General features: G+C 34.1%; 1 protein-coding gene across 1 annotated transcript in view; it reads left to right on the top strand.

Moving 5' to 3' along the window:
* Positions 1-20,053, top strand: part of XPR1 (xenotropic and polytropic retrovirus receptor 1) — a 195,376-nt gene that overhangs the window by 14,089 nt on the left and 161,234 nt on the right. The window contains exon 2 of the mRNA XM_059937461.1: positions 12,838-12,889. Within this exon, the coding sequence (XP_059793444.1) occupies positions 12,838-12,889 (52 nt within the window). The remainder of the gene's footprint in view (positions 1-12,837; positions 12,890-20,053) is intronic.

The raw sequence follows: 20,053 nt of genomic DNA on the forward strand, positions 1-20,053 counted from the left end.
ACTTAGACTGTTTATTCAATTACTGGACAAATGGAAGTTGAAAGAATTTTACCTTTTTAAAAAAGGCTAGTATTTCATAGAACAGAAAGTTTATGTTACTACTTGTTAATGGTTATTGATGAAAAAAAAGTTAATGTATACATTTTTGAAAGTTTCTTTGGTTTTGGTAGAGATGAAAAACTGGGAAGAAAATTGGTAACTTTTTCCTTTTTCTTTTGCACTTTTGTTGTAGAGCCTTATTAGAATTTCTGAATTGATTTGTAAGCATAATGTATTAGAGAAGAAAATGTTTTAGGGAAAGAAATTACTATCAAATGCAGAAATTTGAAATTCCTCCTTGACCTTTCTTACTTCCATTTTAGAGACAATGTTATTTAATGTGATAGGTTTTATGTAAGGAAAATTTATTAAACCATTGTTTTTTGTTTTTTTTTAATAAATATATTTATTTTATTTATTTATTTTTGGCTGCACTGGGTCTTTGTTGCTGCGCGCGGGCTTTCTCTAGTTGTGGCGAGTGGGGGCTACTCTTCGTTGTGGTGTGCGGACTTCTCATTGCGGTGGCTTCTCTTGTTTTGGAGCACGGGCTCTAGGCGTGCAGGCTTCAGTAGTTGTGGCACATGTGCTCAGTAGTTGTGGCTCGCGGGCTCTAGAGTGCAGGATCAGTAGTTGTGGCGCATGGGCTTAGTTGCTCCGCGGCATGTGGGATCTTCCCGGACCAGGGCTCGAACCCATGTCCCCTGCATTGCCAGGTGGATTCTTAACCACTGTGCCACCAGGGAAGCCCTAAACCATTGTTTAACCAACTTTATGTTTAAAAAATTTTAACAATGATATCAATAATTAATAATAATAATTTAATGCATATTTTGTGAACCTGCCCTGTTAAACACAAAGTATCCTATTAAAGTAACATCTCTCTTCTTGGAATTGACCTATATACACTAATATGTATAAAATGGATAACTAATAAGAACCTGCTGTATAAAAAAATCAATAAAATAAAATACAAAAATTCAAAAAAAAAAGTAACACCTCCCTTCCAAGTTGTGTAATTGCAAGCATACACAATATTTTAGTAGTTAGATCTTTTTTTTTCTCATTAGTATTTGAAATTAAATAAAGATATTATTGGTAAAGGTAAAGTAATACCATTAAACTTTTTTTGTTGTTGTTGGCTGCGCTGTGCGGCATGTGGGATCTTAGTTCCCTGACCAGGGATCAAACCTGTGCCCCCTGCATTGGGAGTACGGAGTCTTAACCGCTGGACCACCAGGGAAGTCCCTATTAAACATGTTTTAACGTATCACTTTTTATTGCTTACCACAGTGATTTATGTAGGTGCTTTGATATTTATACTTTAAATAACAGAAGTTGGATGAATAGCCAGATATAGGGGTTGAAGGAGGGAAGAATTTAATATTGATATAATGGTTTAAACCTAGGGAAACTGGTAGAGGATAGCTACTTATGGGGATGGTAAATTCATGAAATTAGATCTTAAGTATGCTGATTTCATACACAAAATGTCTATATGTAGAGATAAGTACTAGCTGGAATTTGAAAAATTGTATCAAAGATAAGATTTATTATAATTGAGATAGTAATTAAAGAATTAATTCACTAAGGGAAAGTATGTAATGCAGAAAAATAGAGACAGAGAGGAAATCTTGGAAAAAACGTTGTTATAGGAGTTAAGGGTCTTAAGGGTAAATGGAGTATCAGCAGTGACATACTTTGTAGACAGGTTCATGAGAATGAGGATTAAGTATAGGCTTTTGGATTTGACAAAAGTTGCTCATTAGTGAATTCTGAACATAAATTGTCTTCTGCTAACTTTATTCCAGGTTTTAAGAGGTTAAAGTCATTGAGACAACAACCTATGTGTACTTTTCATTTGAGAAATTTGTCTGTTAACAGAGTGAGGAAAATAGGATAGAACCTTTAGGAATGAGTAGGATAAAGTAAGATTCTTTGAAGGATATATGGGATCCATTCATCTTGAAGGCAGTAGAGGAAGTAGCTTTAATTTTATCTAAATTTTTTGCTTTAATTGCATTTCCCTCATTTATTGGCTGTGGACTTATAAACAGTTATTTTATTTCTCTGAACCTCAGTTTTCTTGCGTGCAAAATGGGGATAATATTTACCTTTCAAGATTATTATGAGTATTAGCTATAATAATATATGAAAGTGCCAGCAAGGGCCTGACCTATAGAAGATACTTTTCAATAAAGTATAGCTGTTAATTTTTGTCTTCATTAAAAATAAGCCATAGGAGTAACTTTTATTCATTTATTCAGCAGACATTTATTTTAGGGTGTTGGTACTCAATCTTTTAGTATAACAAGACTCTTTCAATGTCATGAAATTTCTTGGAAACCAAATGATGGTAGCTGGACTTCTAGAATCCATTGCTTGAGAAACTACATTTTGACCAAATGAACTACTGCATTTTATAGATTCTAAGATGCACATTCCTTGTTCCACATTCCTACACCTTTGAAATTGAGATTCATTTTACAGATGTCACATAGTTAATTGGTAATGTTTTTCTTTCTTAATGGTATGTAAAATAATGGTGCAGTGATACATAAATTAATGGTGTGTCTTAACAATGGATGCTATCTTAGACTCGATGAAATATGGTAGTATTTTATTAAGTACAAATACCTTCATATATTTTGACAAGTAGTAATATATTTGTGGGAAACATTATTTAGCCTACAGAGAATACCTAGTTCATAAGGTTTTACAGTATTGAAATTGGAGCTATGAAGTGGTCTGAGACTGATGGATTAGAAACCATTTTTATAAGTGTATAGGTGTATTGCAGAACCTTTGGGTTCCTTTTTTTGTTTTCTTTCAGATAAACGGACAAACTAAGAACAGAGTGAGAATTTTATGTTGCCGTACTATTATATTTGGTCAAAATTCGACATGTTTTACCAACCTGTATAAACCTTATATATTAAAGAGGGCTGGAAGCCAAACACACTAAGAACTTTTCTTGTGGCTAGTAAATGAAAGAGGTTTGAATCTTGTGTAGAAATAAAAGATAATGAAAATTAGAAAAAATAAGAAATGACTTTGCATTTTGATATTTCATGAAACTGGAAATGCTATAAAATAATTCAATAAAAATAACATAGTTAACACTTAAAAAATTAACTGATGTGCTGATTTTGGATATTTAGGCTTTGTGTTACAAAGTCTGTGCAATTGACAAATGTATTTTGAACTTGTACTGTGCAAGATGCTGTGGCCCATAAGAATTGAAGTGAGACTGCTCTCTGCCCTCAGAGAATTTACAGTTATTACCACAGTAAATGTAAGAATGAGCCATACTGATTTAATTAGTTATAAAAGAGCATTTGTTATCAGCTTTACTTTATTGTCAGAATAGGATCCTTAGACAAGGAGGATGCTGATTTAATCTGTCAGATTTATTCCGTCCCAGCTCAGAAGTGCAGCTATGTGACTTCTCAAGGGCATTCAAGGGTATAAGTTAAATTACAGTATTGGTGGCTGTGACTTATGGGAATGCAGTTTTGCTTATTATTGCTAAATAAATCACTTACTTGAAATTGTCATAGTTTTCCTTTCCATAGTTTTTGTATCTTTATAGGAATAAAAATTTTAGGTACTTTGATCAAGACAAGCCAAAGATGTTGGTTATGATCTAATAACATTACATTCTGTGATATAAAAATGTGTTTCAAATCTAGCTTCATATATTAATTCTCTATTGCTCTATAACAAGCTACCTAAAACTACTGAAACAATAAGAAACATTTATTGTCTTACAATCTTGCTGTGTGTAAAGAGTTTGGAAGCAGCTTAACTGGGTGATTCTGGCTAAGGATATTTTGTGAGGTTGTTATCAAGATGCCAGTCAAGGCTGCAGACATCTCAAGGCTTGCCTGGGGCTGGATCCGATTCTAGAATGGCACACTCGAGTGGTTGACAAATTTGTGCTGGCTTTTTTCAGGAGGCCTCAGTTCCTTACCACTTGGACCTCTCCATAGGGCTGCTTCAGTTTTTTCATGGCTGGCTTTCCCCAGAGTGGGGAATCCAAGAGAGAATAAGATGAAAACCACAGTGCCTTTTATGACCTAGCCTTGGAAGTAGTACTCTGTCATTTATGCAATATTCTATTGGTTATAGAGGTCAGTCCTATTTAGTATGGGAGGGGATTGCACAAGAGCATTACTACCAGGAGTTAAGAATCATTGGGGGTTATTTCAGAGGCTAGTTACCACACCTGATATAAAAATCTAATGGTTTAGAAAAGTTTTGGAAATGAAAGGAAGAGTATCAGAAAATTGAGAGGCCAAAATTAGAGGTAAATCTTAGAAAATAAGATTTCACTCCAGATAGTGGGCTATGTGTCTTTTTCTCAAAGAAGCGTGGATTACAGAATGAGCAATACTTGGGCAAGATAATACTTTAATAACCTTTCTGAATTTCAGATCTTCAGTGGTAAAATGAAAATCATATTTACATTAAAGAGTTGTGGGCCTCTGTTAAAGTAGTGTGTTTAAAATACTCAAAACGATATCTGATAGTAGGCATTCAGTAAAGGTAACTATAATTACTTTTATTATCGATCAGTATTTGTGGTCATCATATCCTCAGCTCTCGTGTACTCAAAGCAATCTAATCTAGTTTCTGCCCCATTACTCTACTGAAACCATTTTTTGAAGGTCACCAGAGAGCTCCTGATCCTCAGACCTAATTATATCTCTTCTTAGTCTCTTCCTTCTTTCTTTCTTTTTTATTTATTTATTTATTTATTTATTTATTTTTGGCTGTGTTGGGTCTTCGTTTCTGTGCGAGGGCTTTCTCCAGTTGCGGCGAGCGGGGGCCTCTCTTCATCGCGGTGCGCGGGCCTCTCACTGTCGTGGCCTCTCCCGTTGCGGAGCACAAGCTCCAGACGCGCAAGCTCAGTAGTTGTGGCTCACGGGCTTAGTTGCTCCGCGGCATGTGGGATCTTCCCAGACCAGGGCTCAAACCCGCGTCCTCTGCATTGGCAGGCAGATTCTTAACCACTGCGCCACCAGGGAAGCCCAGTCTCTTCCTTCTTGATCTCTAAGCAGCTTTTAATTTTTCTTTCCTTTAACTTAAGGATATATTTTATTAATCTTACATATGAATAGTTTAAGTTATAGGCTCTAAAGTCAGAGTCTAGGCATTCTAATGTTAGCTATTTTTCTTTTTTTATAATTCAGTTGCAGCATTCCAATTAGATAGATAGATAGATAGACAGACAGACAGACAGATAGGTAGGTAAATAGGCATCTGTATTCACCTTCCAGCTGAAGAAATAGAATAATTGTTAGTATACTGAACCCTTCCTTGATAGCTGTTTTATTTAACTCAAATGTTCTCAGTTTTCTTTAAAATTTTTCTTCCAGTTTTAGTGAGATATAATTGACATATGGTGTAAATTTAAGGTGTGCAGTGTGTTGATATGATACATTTATAGATTGCAGATGATTACCATTATAGCACTAGCTAATGCCTCCATTCCATCACATAATTACCATTTCATTTTTTTGGTGAAAACATTTAAGATCCATTGTATTTGCAATTTTCAAGTATATAATACAGTATTATTAGCTATAATCACCATGCTGTACATTAGATGCTCAGAACTTGTTAATCTTATAACTGGAAGTTTGTACCCTTTTACCAGTATCTTCCCATTTCCCCCACCACCCCCAGCCCTGGGTAACCATCATTCTACTCTTTGTTTCTTTGAGTTGGGCATTTTTCAATTCCACATTTCAGTGATATCATATAGTATTTGTCTTTCTCTGACTTCACTTAGCATAATGCCCTCAAGGTTTATGCAAGTTATTGCAAATGGCTGGATTTCCTTCTTTCTCATGGCTGGATAATATTCCATTGTGTGTTTGTGTGTGTGTGTGTATCTCACATCTTCTTTACCCGTTCATCTGTTGACAGACACTTAGGTTGTTTCCATGTCTTGGTTATTGTGAATAATGCTGCAGAAAACATGGAGGTGCAGATATGTCTTCTCTAAGCAGCTTTTGATAATTTTTAATATATCTTCCTTCTTGAAATGCCCCTTTAATTCCTGTGGCACTCTATACATCTGGTGTTTTCCTTATTGTCTTCTCTGTTGCTTTGTATTCCAAAAGATTCTGTCCTTGGTCCACTTACTTTCTGAAAAATTTCATTTACTTAGGGCATAGGCAGTTTCAAATCACCTTATACAGATAATTTCCAACTCTTAACCACTAGCTCTGACCTGTCTTCCAAATTGTAGATCTCTGTTTTCATCTGTCTGTTGACCATCTCAGTTGTGCTGTGGATACCTGAAGTGGTTTGTTAACCCAAACTCCTGTCTTTTCTTTGCCCAAGTTTTTTCTTTGGTGTTTTTACAGCTTGGTTAATAGTATCACTAAGCATCCTTCTCTTTACCTAGGCTCAAAATCTTAGAGATCTTTAATTCCCTTAGTTCGTGTTTAGTTGTTTGTCTAATCTTCCTATTTTGCTTCTTGGTATCCCCTCTCTTTCCCATATATCACCTCCTTTTTTTTAATTGCTACTATGTTAGGCCTTCAATATGCTTTGATCATTTTTTAAAGTATTTAACATATATTAAAATGTATCTATTTATTTGACTGTCTTTTCCTTGCTTGATCCACCATTATTTCTTTAGAGCCTGGCATAGTGCACAGAGTAGACATCCAGTAACGTTCATTTAATGACTAAAACTTAGTAACTTCTTTAACGATGATATTAAGTAATCTAGAAATATTTATGATGAGCCTTTCTTATACAAGTACAAGCAAGGTGGCTAAAACCCTGACTTTACAGTCAAATGGGGAACAAGTGGCACAGATAAATTATTTTATTTTATTTTATTTTATTTATTTTTTCTACAGATAAATAATTAAAACATAAGGTGGAAATATTAAGTGCTATAAATGGTTTCAAATAGAGTACTACAGGATTTCAGAGGAATGAGTAAAGACTTCCAGCTGGAGGAATCAGGACAAAACATAAAAGAGGTTAAATTTGATCTGGACCTTGAAGGATGGTTAAGATTTGGAAATTAGATTGAAAAGATGGGAGTAGGGATAGGGGATTCCAGGTAGAGGTAATAGTTGTAAACAAAAGGCAAAGATGAAGGAAATATTGAAATAGGTAATTCATTTTGACTTGAGGGTCAGGTTGTGAAAATGAAATTGGCTTTCTTCAGTTTGGAAGATAAGCCTAGAAACATAGATTGGATCATTCTGGGTGCCTTATAGGCCAGCAGAGGAATATGGGCTTTATTTTGTGGCCATTGGGAAATCCTTGTAAGTTTGTAAGAGGAGAGTCAGACTGGTGCTTTGGAAAGATTGATATGGCAGTTTGTGAGATGTGTTAGAGAGATGAAAACCTAAAGGTTGGTAAATCAGTGAAGAGGCCGTTGAAATAGTTCAACGGTGAATGGATAGGAGACAATGAATGTAAAAGAGGTTGTGGTGGTGGCATTGACGAGTCAGATCACTAAACTTAGGAGTGGAAAGGAGGAGAATATAAGAATGTTAATTCAGCTAGGACAGGGATTTTTATTTTCCTTGTGATGTATCTCAGGTGCCTAGAACAGCCCTGGCACATAGCAGATACGCAAATATTTGTTGAATGAGTGAGACAATAGCTGAGATTGTGAATCTGTGTGATGTGGATACTGGCAGTGACATTAACAGAAATAAAGACATGAGAAGAGTAGGCTTTGGGAAGAAAATGAATTTTGGACATTTTGAGTATGTGTTAGCAGACGTGTGGCTGAGGATACAGATTTGGGAGATATCCACATAGAAATAGTAAAAGCCACGTCAGTGGATATCAGAGTATGTTAGTGAGGAAATTTATAAATGTGAATATAACGGGACGTATTCCAATTTAGTTCTTCCTATTATAAATTATATACATTTTATACATTTAACAAATTCAGTAATAATTTAATGTTGTAACAACTTCTGTATATTGAATTGCCTTTGCTGATGGGGTGCATTTAAATTCCATGAAAATTTTGAGTCATGCATAATGCTTCTAATATACTACAGCCTTTGGATTGTTAAGTATGTACGAGAATACATTAATTTTAAATTTTAACATATTAGATTTTAAAAATTTGTATAAGAGTTTCTCTTTACAGATCATTTCTATCATCAAAAACAGAGCTAGGTTAGTTTATTTGGGGATAGAAATGAAGATTAATTAGATGGTCATTCTTTGTACAGGACACATGAGAATGCTCAGTGCCCTCTTTTGAGGTTTATAATTTGATTTACAGAACTGTTCTTAGCACTTTAGTATCAGGAAAACATGACTGATTTCTAGATGACGAGACAAAGAAACCAGGTCAGATATAACTCACTTGCACATTATTCACAGACTACTCAATATTTCTGATGAAAAAATTAAAAAGGGAATACAAAAAGAAGAAGAAAAGAGATAATTGGAGAATTGTCCCAAACAGTTGTCCCTGTTTCTGGGGTATGTAGATCAGGCATAGTGTACATATTTTTAAGTATATATCAAAATTATAATAGTACCATTTGGAAAAGCCTTCAGAATAAAAAAAAGTCTGATGTAAATCTTATCGAATTATTAAACACTGTTAACAGGGATTATGATTCCTTTAAAGGCTTTATAATAAATATTCCTTGTCCTTCCTCTTCAAATGCCTGTGTTTATATTATTGTTCATTAATCCAATAATTAGATTGCAATATGCTGACTTTGAATGAATATTGAAGCAGATGAGAACAACATAGATTAGATATTTTGTTGATGGAGATGGTAATATTTATAGTATGTTATATGTGCGGCTAATAGTGAGTTGATAGGAAGTAGGAATCTTTCTAGCTTCTGATCCTTGTTCTGTGAAATGGTCTGTGAAACCCATGTGTTTGGAAAGGAGATTAGAGATGATCTACTGTGGGTTATTAAAAATTAACAGCATAAGAAATTTTTACTGGTGGTATTATTGAACATACATGTTAAGTTTGAACTATACCCTATTTCATACACTAGATATGTTGTAGAAAGTTTAAGTAATAAAATTAGGAGTCTTTGTTATTTAATGCGTACGCAGATTGGGACTGCCTATATTTTCTTGGGAATCTATAGGTTTCTTACAAGAATTAAAAACTGTGTGTGCTCATGTCAGCTATCATCAGAAAATATAATAGCATATTCTAAATCATCTAGTTGACCATCTTTTAAACTGGTAATACCAGGAGATTGCAGTGCCTCTATTTATGTTTGTTCGGTCATGTTGGCTCCAGGTAGTATTGTACTACTTTGTGAAGAGTTAGTTAAGAACTGAGGCATACCTAATGCATAAATGATGTATTCATGTCCAGTAGACCGCCAAATGATGCTACAGCCCACTGCATGACATAAGTTTTTTGGTAGTTCACATTCTATTAGCTAACATTCTTTGAGCATCTTCTATGTTCTAGGCACTGTTCAAAGTACTCTTCATGTATAATAATGAATCAATTAATATAAGGATTTGTGTTTTAAGTTTTTAATTCATACAGTAGACCTGTGAGGTATGTGTAATTACTATTCCTGTTTTACAGATGAAGGTACTGAAGTATAGAGAAGTTAATTTTCCTAAGGTTACACAGCTAATAAGTGGTAGAGTTGGTTTTCATACACGTTGTCTGACTCCATAGCTTCTAGCCACTGACTGTACTGCCTTACAGTAGATCCCATCTGAGGCAGAGTTATCTGGGCATTCCAAACTCAGAACAGGTAAATTGGCATTGTATTCGTGTTACCAATTGAGATTTTGTTTCAGTAAACATCTTGTTTTCTGTCATGTTAATGTTGATTGAATAATATTGGTTTTATGGTTGTATTTGGATTTAATTTGTAAGATTTTACTGTCATATGCATTGTTATAAACACTAAGAGTTTTGTCCTAGTTTATATATATTTCAATAACATTATAACAAAAATAACTTAATTTTTGTAACTCAGAGATTACAGTAGAGATGCTGATGTAAGAATTGCTTTGAATCTTTGTTTGTTTGTTTGTTTGTTTGTTTGTTTTTTGCTTTTTTTGGCTGTGCCATGTGGCTTGTGGGATCTTAGTTCCCTGACCGGGGATTGAACCCTGGGCCCTTGGCAGTGATCAAAGAAATCTTTTGTAATGCACATGAATACATACTGATTTTATTTATTATACAAATTCAGAGTTTTATGTAGAGTATTGGATTTTCTTGAAGTAAAACAGCATGAATTGAGGAAACTTTGAATTTGTTGTTTTGTGCATTTGGAGGTACTGCTCCCAACCCAGGTGACTCATATTACAGACAAACAATCCATAGGTATTAATATAGACAATACTTTGTAGGATTTTCCCCCACTGGTTCCCAGTTGGGGGCTATTCTCTAGTCACAGACAGGGAATGGTAGGTATCCTATAGAGTTCTTATAGAGCTCTCTAGAGTCTGTTACTATCAAAAACATAGAGGGGCTCTTATTCAGAGGAAAACAAGTAGTAAGAAGCAAAAAAAGAGTTGTCCCTGATTTTACTGAGAGTTATCTTGACTTAAATGAAATTATGATTTAGTTTTATAATCAAAATGAAGACTATCATAATTTTTCTCTTTATAAAATTTAAATCACTTTTTAAACCTTAATTTGATAAGCTTTCCTTTTGCAAATTTAATTCATTTTTATTACGTGCCAGAGATTCTACTTAGTGTGCTTTTTTCAGTGTGCTGAGAAACCCTTTTGAATTCAAGAACTATTTATTGAGCTCCTACTGCATACAAGCTACTCTGCTAGTCATTGGTGGTTTATTTGGTTACTGATAACTTCATTTGATTTTGGTACACATGCCTATCATACTTCAGAAGTAGAAAAACTTCATTCAGATGTTTGAGTCTCTGATATTACCTGCTTCCATGATAGCTTTATTTCCTTAAGTATTCTCTGGCTGGATTTTTTTGTTCCTTTCTTCTTATATTTTTCTATTTCTGGAGATTTACTCTGCTCTAAGCAATCTATCCATTTACCCTCTTAAAATATTCTGTGGAAGAACCGTAACATAACTACTACTCGGCACTTGTTTTTTTTTTTTAATGTATGTATGTATGTATGTATGTATGTATGTATGTATGTATGTATGTATGTATTGGCTGCGTTGGGTCTTAATTGCTGCCCATGGGCTTTCTCTAGTTCCGGAGAGCGGGGGCTACTCTTCGTTGCGGTGCGCGGGCTTCTCAGAGCGCAGGCTCAGTAGTTGTGGCACACGGGCCCAGTTGCTCCGTGGCATGTGGGATCTTTCTGGACCAGGGATTGAACCTGTGTCCCCTGCATTGGCAGGCGGATTCTTAACCACTGTGCCACCAGGGAAGCCCCCTACTCTGCACTTGTATAGGACTTTAATATAAAATTCAAGTCTGTGAACTGAAATAAAGACTTTCTGATGTTTGATAAGATCTGAGCTAATTTCTTTTTTTAGACTGGACGTTAGTGGTTCCTGAGACATCTGAAATTGTAAAGAAAATAGTGAGCGTATATATATTTTTTCTTAAAAGAAGTTCTAGATCTTTGCCTTATTCACTTAGGGCTTTTGTATATTATCAGACTGGTTAGGGTTAGTCATGGAACTGACAGGTTGGTCACTAATTTAAAGTAAATGGTAAATTCATTTGGGAAGAATATAATTTACTAGACTTGAATACACAGTGGGTTACCTTGTAGGTTTATTTCTTCTTTTTTGGTTTTTATATGCTTGAATGACTCTAGGCCGGTGGTTCTGGGGAGGGGTGATTTTTGTTCTCTAGGGGCATTTGGTAGTGTCTGGAGACATTTTTGGTTGGTTGCTGCTGGTATCTAGTGAATCTCTAGATACCAGGGATAGTGCCAAAAATCCTAATATGCACAGAACAGCCCCCCACAACAAAGAATTATCTGGCCCCAAATGTCAGTTGTACCGAGGCTGAGGAATGCTGGAGGCCAATTTGGGAATCACCAATGGTTGGTTAGATGGTATTTGAAGCTATGGGATAGGTAAAGTCACCTAAGCTTATGACCAGCTCTTCTGCTCTGGAGCTTATCCACTTAATTGATTCTACCATTTTGGTAGGTATGAAGAAATACTTTTCATTCCTGTCCCAAAACCACTTATCAAGAGACCAAACTGCAACCATCTAAATTACCTAAATATGACTGTTAGTTAACTTACTGGTTTGGAAAAAACAATAAAACCTCTACTATCTTTATAGTCCTGAACTCTTTTAACGGAGGACTTTCCAGACCTCCACTGAAAAGTATTTGCATCCAAGGTGAAAAGAGTTCTGGAGATTGTCTACACAACAGTGTAACTTAACACTATGAACTATACACTTAAAACTGATTAAGATAGTGAATTTTATGTTCAGGTATATGATACCACAATTTAAAAAAATTTGTATCCAGCGTTTTATATCTTCTTATGCAGTGTTCCATTGTATTCCTCTAGGACTGTTCTCAGTTTCTATCACTATTTTTTTTTTTTAGTCAAGAGATTTTATGATCTCTCAGGTGATTTTTCATTCTTTTCCAAATGCCCCTTAATTTTTAAAGTATACACATTAGCCCTCATCTTAAAGATGGGACAATACTGGGTTGATAGGAAAGTATAGTATTTGGGTTTTAGCTTATTAAAGTATTTCACTAAATTCTCAATTTAGGGAACCATGTATAGTCATTGTCTGGATATTGAAAAAGAAGTAATTGTTTAGCTCAAAATGCTTTTAATGTAAAGATTACTCATGATTCCATGTATGTCTTTTCTTTCTTTCTAATAGGCTTTTAAGGATATGCTGTACTCAGCTCAGGACCAGGCACCTTCTGTGGAAGGTAAGATGCATTAATCTCTACATTTAGCCACATAAAACTTTTTAAGAAAAGATATTTTAAACTGAACAGTATAAAACTAATATAACCTGCCCTACTATATAAATCTTTTTTGTTTTGTGTAATATATATTATGATTACTTTATGTTTCAATGAAACTTTTTTTGTTGTTTAGCTCACATTTACTTTATGATGGATCTCTTATAATGTCCTCAAATCACCTTAGCATTGTGAATCACAGATATTGGTTTAGAGTTAAAGTTCTTATCTGTGTCATGCTCCCTCCCCCAAACAATGTATTTTTATATTTGTCTCTATTGTCTATTCATCCATCCATCCATCATTCAGTGAATCCTTAGTTCATAATTAGTCTGGGCAACACAGCTTTTTCTTTCTATTTATGTCATGTCTTTAGACTGGGACTAGTAAAACAACGAAACATATTTGTGTGTGTGTGTGTGTGTGTTTATAAGCATGTATATGTGTGCCTGTGCACAGTTTGGCAGTCATAAAATGACTGACCTAAGGGTAGTGGTTATCTTTCCAATTATCTTTATTGATCCTTTCTTTTCTGTTACCTCAGCTTCTACTCACCAGCTCATTCTTTATGGGTTTAACCTTTGATAGGTTTGGAGAGTTGTAAGTTAAAGTTGTAGTTCTTGTGTCAGTAAATAATTAGCTAATTCAACAACTATTTCTTGAGGGAGTGTTCCTTCTGAGGCTGGATAGTCTTTTAAAATTTTGCATCACATATTTTCAGGAGAGATGAATATGAAGTTGTTTATTAAAACTACAGATCTGTAATTAAAAATCTCATTGTCTTTAATGACACAGAAGTGTATATCTTTCACCTCTAACTGTTCTGAGTTCAAAATGTGTTTCCTTCAGCATCTCAAAATCTTTGCTAGGGTATTGGCACCTGAGTATTAGTTTTATAATATGTCACTAAATTTTGGATTATATTTAATATATTATATTTAATATAGTTAATATAATTCTCTAATATTTAACTGAAGACAAATGTTTAGTTCTTTATTAGGTTATTATCTCTTATTTTATGTGTCTTAAAGAGTACCTCCTCAAAATATTTTAAGAATGTAAGAAAAATGAAATTACATGGAAGTTAAGCTGATTTCCTCACCCTGTGTAACTTGCTTTAATATTGGTTCTTTTAATTTTATTCTCAAAGTTGGACTACTTATCCTTAATTTTTTTTTAAAGTTTTACCATCTGGTTTGTAACAAAGATATTCTGAGATATGTTGAAAGTTATGATCTTTATTCTTCCCTCCATGCTGGATCATGTTGCTAGTAATTCTCATATACTTTTAGCTGTTATGGGAGAAAAACTGAATTCTGTCAAAGTATGCTAAAATGACAAATATTTATAATTAATAACTTTTTCTTTATCTCACTGCCCAGAGACATTAACTTCTTTGGACCCTGTTATAAAGGGAGTACTCTAGGCTGATCATGCAGATATATGTGCTGCTTTCATAAGGGAAATATTCTGCACTTGTTCATTCTTTCCATTCTCAGATAAACAAACTAAACCCACCTAGTTTTTGTCTTCTTAAAATGAATTTTTCTCTTTAGAGACACTGGGGAATTGAAGGTATTGGAAAGTAGATTAAGGAAACATTATTCTGTGTAGTGTTGAGGTTAGAAAAAGTTATTTAAAGGGACTATAATTTTGTGTCTCATTTGCACTGTGATACTATATTAATTTACTCTCTTTTATATGGTTTTAAATTTATATGATAATCATTTCTGTCATTCCTTTATTCTTGCTATTGGGTTTGTATTTCTAGATTTTTATTTAGCAGTTATCTATAAAATAATGCAATGTCAGCAGATTTATCACAAAGTCCAAGATAGGACTTTCAACTTTTAACAATTTTTTTAAAAAATATAAATTTATTTATTTTTTTATTTATTGCTGTGTTGGGTGTTTGTTGCTGCGTACGGGCTTTCCCTAGTTGCGGCGAGCGGGGGCCACTCCTCGTTGCGGTGCGTGGGCCTCTCATTGTGGTGGCTTCTCCTGCCGTGGAGCAGGGCTCTAGGCGCGTGGGCTTCCGTAGTTGTGGCACGTGGGCTCAGTAGTTGTGGCGCACGGGCCCAGCTGCTCTGTGGCATGTGGGATCTTCCCAGACCAGGGCTCGAACCCGTGTCCCCTGCATTGGCAGACAGACTCACAACCACTGCACCACCAGGGAAGTCCCAACTTTTAACATTTTTAAAGGAAAAAAATGTTTGATTGGCCTTGATTATTTTTTTGAATATTGTCTTTCTCTCTTTTCATCATTCTCCTCTTTTTCTATACCTTAAGTTTTAGTAGACTTAAGACATTTGGTGCCAGTAAGCAAGTTTTTGTTTTTTAATCTTAAAACTAGAGTATACCATAAATTGGTGATTTTCAAATCTGTTGCACAATTAACTCAATTTACTTGTGTTTTGTTTGTATGTTTGTTTCACAAATACTGATACTTAGTACCCTTCTCAGGCCAATTAAAATAGGATATGGGGAGTGGAGCCCAGGCATTGATAGTTTTATAGTCTCTCTAGGTGATTCTAATAAATAGCCAAAGTTGAGAACCCTTGCCATAAATAATCTTTTTTAAATTTTATTTATTTATTTATTTATGTCTGCGTTGGGTCTTTTGTTGCTGCATGCGGGCTTTCTCTAGTTGCGGCGAGCAGGGGCCACTCTTCGTAGCGGTGCACGAGCTTCTCATTGCGGTGGCTTCTCTTGTTGCAGAGCACGGCTCTAGGTGCACAGGCTTCAGTAGTTGTGGCACACGGGCTCAGTAGTTGTGGCTTGCGGGCTCTAGAGTGCAGGCTCAGTAGTTGTCGCACACGGGCTTAGTTGCTCCGTGGCATGTGGCATTTTCCCGGACCAGGGCTCGGACCTGTGTCCCCTGCGTTGGCAGGCGGATTCTTAACCACTGCGCCACTAGGGAAGTCCCCAGCCATAAATAATCTTAAAGAATTTTAGACCAGTATTGTTAATGCTAAGGTTTTTAGGCAATAACTAGCCAGTAGGTTTATAGGCTTCTTAAGTTCATCTATAGTCTGATTATTCTATTAGCATTTATAGGATGTTTTTTTTTTAAATGTTTATTGCATTGAATTGAATATAAGTAATAGCTGTACTGATTATTTACATATATTAAATGGTTATAACTTAACATTGTTATTAGAATTAAAAAACATTTTTGTTGAATTATTACTTAAGATTAGTTATAGTAAAATAAGTAGCTTCGTATTTTCACAGTACTTTTATTTAAGATGGAATGGATTTCTGATTATAGTGAAAGAAAGGTAACTTGAAATGGATTCTTAAAGAGTGAAGTGGTTTATTTGATAAAAGTATATTAGATGAAAAAGCACAGTATATGAAAGTTTTTACTGATAAGAAGTTGACTACTATTTTTTACACTAGTGGATTATTTTCTTCTAATTTCAAGATAGTGCCTTTATTCTTCATATATAAGGTGGCTTTTTTTCCCATTTAAAAGTAAGCCAACCAAACAAAATAATTTCAGTGTATTAAGATATCAAGGAGCATTTACTTAAAGTTGCTTTTATTATTCAAATAAATAAACATTCAGATTCTTGGTTGTTTTGCTTGGTTATTTTGCTTCATTCATCCTTTGAGAGTGAATTTCCTGAATCATTCATACATTGATTCATGAAAAATAAAGGGTCTCTACTTTTATTTAAAATAAATGTCTTATGGTTATAACTAGGAAATGCTCATATTCTGAAGTGATATATTTAAAATGCTAACACGCATTCCTTATCAGTTTATATCTAATCTCCTTTGATATATATCATTACCTACTCTTCTGTGTAATCTTTGTTATTTTTGGTAGGCATTTACATTTAGAAATATGACTGAGAAGGTGACTTAAAATTCTGTGTTAAAACTAACATAATGCATTGATTTTTAAATAATGGCATAGATAATTAAGAATTTTACTGTTTATTTTATCTTTTTCTGCAGAAAGAATTGTAGAGCATATGTGGCAGTAGAATAAGGGTATTAAAGTGACTAAAATTGTGGATATATATTTTTTTATGTGGAGGAGCAGACACACTTAAGACCCTTAGAGTCAGTCTTTAATGGAATAATGTTTTGAGGAATTTTTGGAAATAGATGCTAAAAACCTTTAAACTATATTGTGTTTTTACAATTCCTACTGTCAATGTGGTATTTGGTATTTGGGTATTTGGGGCAGATTAAATTAAGCTGCAAACTGAAAGTCCCAGCATCAGTGAATCAGTCACATCTTGACAATCAGAATTGTTTTGAGGCAAGACAATTTATTATAGATATGACAACAGAACTCCTAACTGTGGTACCCATTTGACGTAGTCAAATTCTGTCAAATTTACTTGGGTAAATATTCACACCTGTTTTTGGGGAAACTTCCTCCTTCCTCAGGATACTTTTGATACATATGATTTTCATATATATATATATATATATATATAAACTTATACACTTCATATAATTTATATACTAAATTTATTTTAGTTTGTACTCTGAATTATTTTCAAGTAAAACTTAAAACTTTATTTTGCCATCTTCTTTTTAAAATGTAGTGTCTTTTGTTTAGAAGCATTAATGTTTTCCACTCTTGTGATAGAAAAATATGAGAATCTGACAGTCAGCCTAGGTCACAGAATTAAGAAATCGACACGTCTAATTGAAAGGGACATTAAAAGATCATTTTGCTTCACCCTTGTACAGTCAGAGACCATGTTAAGGTTGCATGGATCAGTAAGAACAATCAGGATTACTAATGCTATATGTGACAACAAAAGGAGAGAGAATTCGAGAGATTAGACTAATACTGAAACATAAAAATACTTTTTTTATATTGACTTTATATTTTTATCCAAACGATATCTTTGAGTAACATTTTTAATTGGACATTTCCTTGAGTCTCTGTATTTTTAAAAGATTTATAAAGCATTACCTACTTTGAATAATTCTGAACTATTTGATTTGTTGGGCAAAAGCTAATTGTGTCTTTCAAGAAATCTCTTTCTACTAATTTTTTTATTACTCCACATAATTCCTAGAAGTTTTGGGAAAGGTTTATAGAATTAGATAAAATAATTAGATAACAGTAGTTATAGAGGTTAGAATAAGGGGAAAATAAAGATAAAATAGTGATATAAAGCTCCAGTAAATTTAATATATAGAATAGATACCATAAAGATCCTGGAAGAAAAAGCACATCAGGTAAAAATTAAGGAAATCTGAGTAAAATATGGACTTTAGTTAATAATAATGTATCATTATTGGCTCATTAATTGTGAAAAATATACCATACTCATCATGTAAGATGTTAATGACAGAGGAAACCGGGGGGTCGGGGGAGTATATGGGAATCCTCTGTACTACTTTTGTAACTTTTCTGTAAATATAAAACTATTCTAAAATAAAAAGTTTATTAAAAAAATAGATGCCATAAGATTTATACAGTTGCCAGAAGCTAATTGTAAATTCAACCCTGACTTTGCTGGAGTTCAGAGGATAGAGGAGAGCATGATTAATTTCAGAATTCACATAAGATAAATTTATACCAGTTACTCAGAAAAAGATCAGCTCTTACTGAACATGAGATTTGAGAGAAATTCTTCCTTTGCACCTTTGTGAAGAGTATTTTGTTTGGTGTGGTGGATAGTATCCCCAACAGCTATTTTACAAAAAGCATGACAGTAAGTTTCATGAGGCTGCTTCTTACAGTCCAAGGGTATAATGTAAAAATTTATTACTCTGACCTACAAGGCCCTAAATAATCTGGTCCTATGTCTGTGACCTCACCTTCTGCCATTTTCCCCCTTCTTTACTAGGCTCCAGTCACATTGCCTTTTTTTTTTTTTTTAACGTCTTTATTGGAGTATAATTGCTTTACAATGGTGTGTTAGTTTCTGCTTTATAACAAAGTGAATCAGTTTTACATATACGTATGTTCCCATATCTCTTCCCTCTTGCGTCTCCCTCCCTCCCACCCTCCCCAAATCAGCCCAAGCTTGCTGTTACAATAGGGCCTAAGCTCTTGCCTTTTGTTTCGTTAGATCGTTCTATAGTTGTGTCCTTCAAGAGGCCTTCTGAATACCCAATCTTGTGTAGCCATGCAGTCACTTTGTATTACATCACCCTGTTTTATTTATTTATTTTTGCATACAGTTTTTTGATATCTTGTGTTTTTCATTGATTTATTAATTTTGAGACGATATAAGTCCCTTGAGACCAGAGATTTTGTCTTTTTTTTAACCATTTTATACTTAGTATCTAAAATAGGCACATACCTTACATATTTACTAAGCACATCAATGAGTAGGAATAAAAATGAATCCTTTCTCTCAATCTTCCTTAAAGCCAAAGTACCATTTATTTTAAAATTCACCTAGTTTGCTCCTTTGTTTTTATTTTTGTTTTTTAATTTTTAACTTCTCTTGATTTTTAGATGCAGAATTTTACCTGCTGGTTAGATGGCTAAGCATACTGTTTGTTGTTGTCTTATAATGCTGACTGTAATTTCATAAGATATAGTCTGAGGTGACGCACATAGCATTTCTTTAAAACCGGGCGAGAAGCAGATGATATAAGATCTTAGTTTATAAAGATTTTTTGGCATTGAGTTGTCTTGATGCCAAGCGTAGAGTTTCCTTTGATTGCTGAGAAATCATATTTTATAAGTTACTGGGTGACTGTATATTTTTTGTAAGACACTAAACCACTTCTTTTTGTTTTGGTATGTTTCCTTTCAAAGGTACATGAAATAGGCATAGATTTGAAAAATACATATATGAATTGTTGGAGAATTTTTTCCATATATGTCTCCTTAGTGGAATATATGTTTTAGATTATTTGAATTAAAATGGAAAGACCTAGAGGTGCTTTGGTTGTTTTCCTTTCACATTTTGCCTCTTTTGTTATTTTATAAAGTATTCCTTTTGATGGGGAGTATATAGCTAATGTTAGCCTAATATAGCTCTCTGATTCAGTTAGCTTAATACAGCTATCTGACTTTCTAAAATGGAATGAATAAGATATAGTTAAGGATATGTCACTGACCACTGCTGCATTAGTCTCTGGTTTTCTGCCAGTTCTTTTTAGTCCCCCATCCCCTTCCCCAATCTTATTAAC

Source organism: Balaenoptera ricei, chromosome 1 (genome assembly GCF_028023285.1).
Source record: "Balaenoptera ricei isolate mBalRic1 chromosome 1, mBalRic1.hap2, whole genome shotgun sequence".
In the NCBI taxonomy this organism is placed as follows: Eukaryota; Metazoa; Chordata; class Mammalia; order Artiodactyla; family Balaenopteridae; genus Balaenoptera; species Balaenoptera ricei.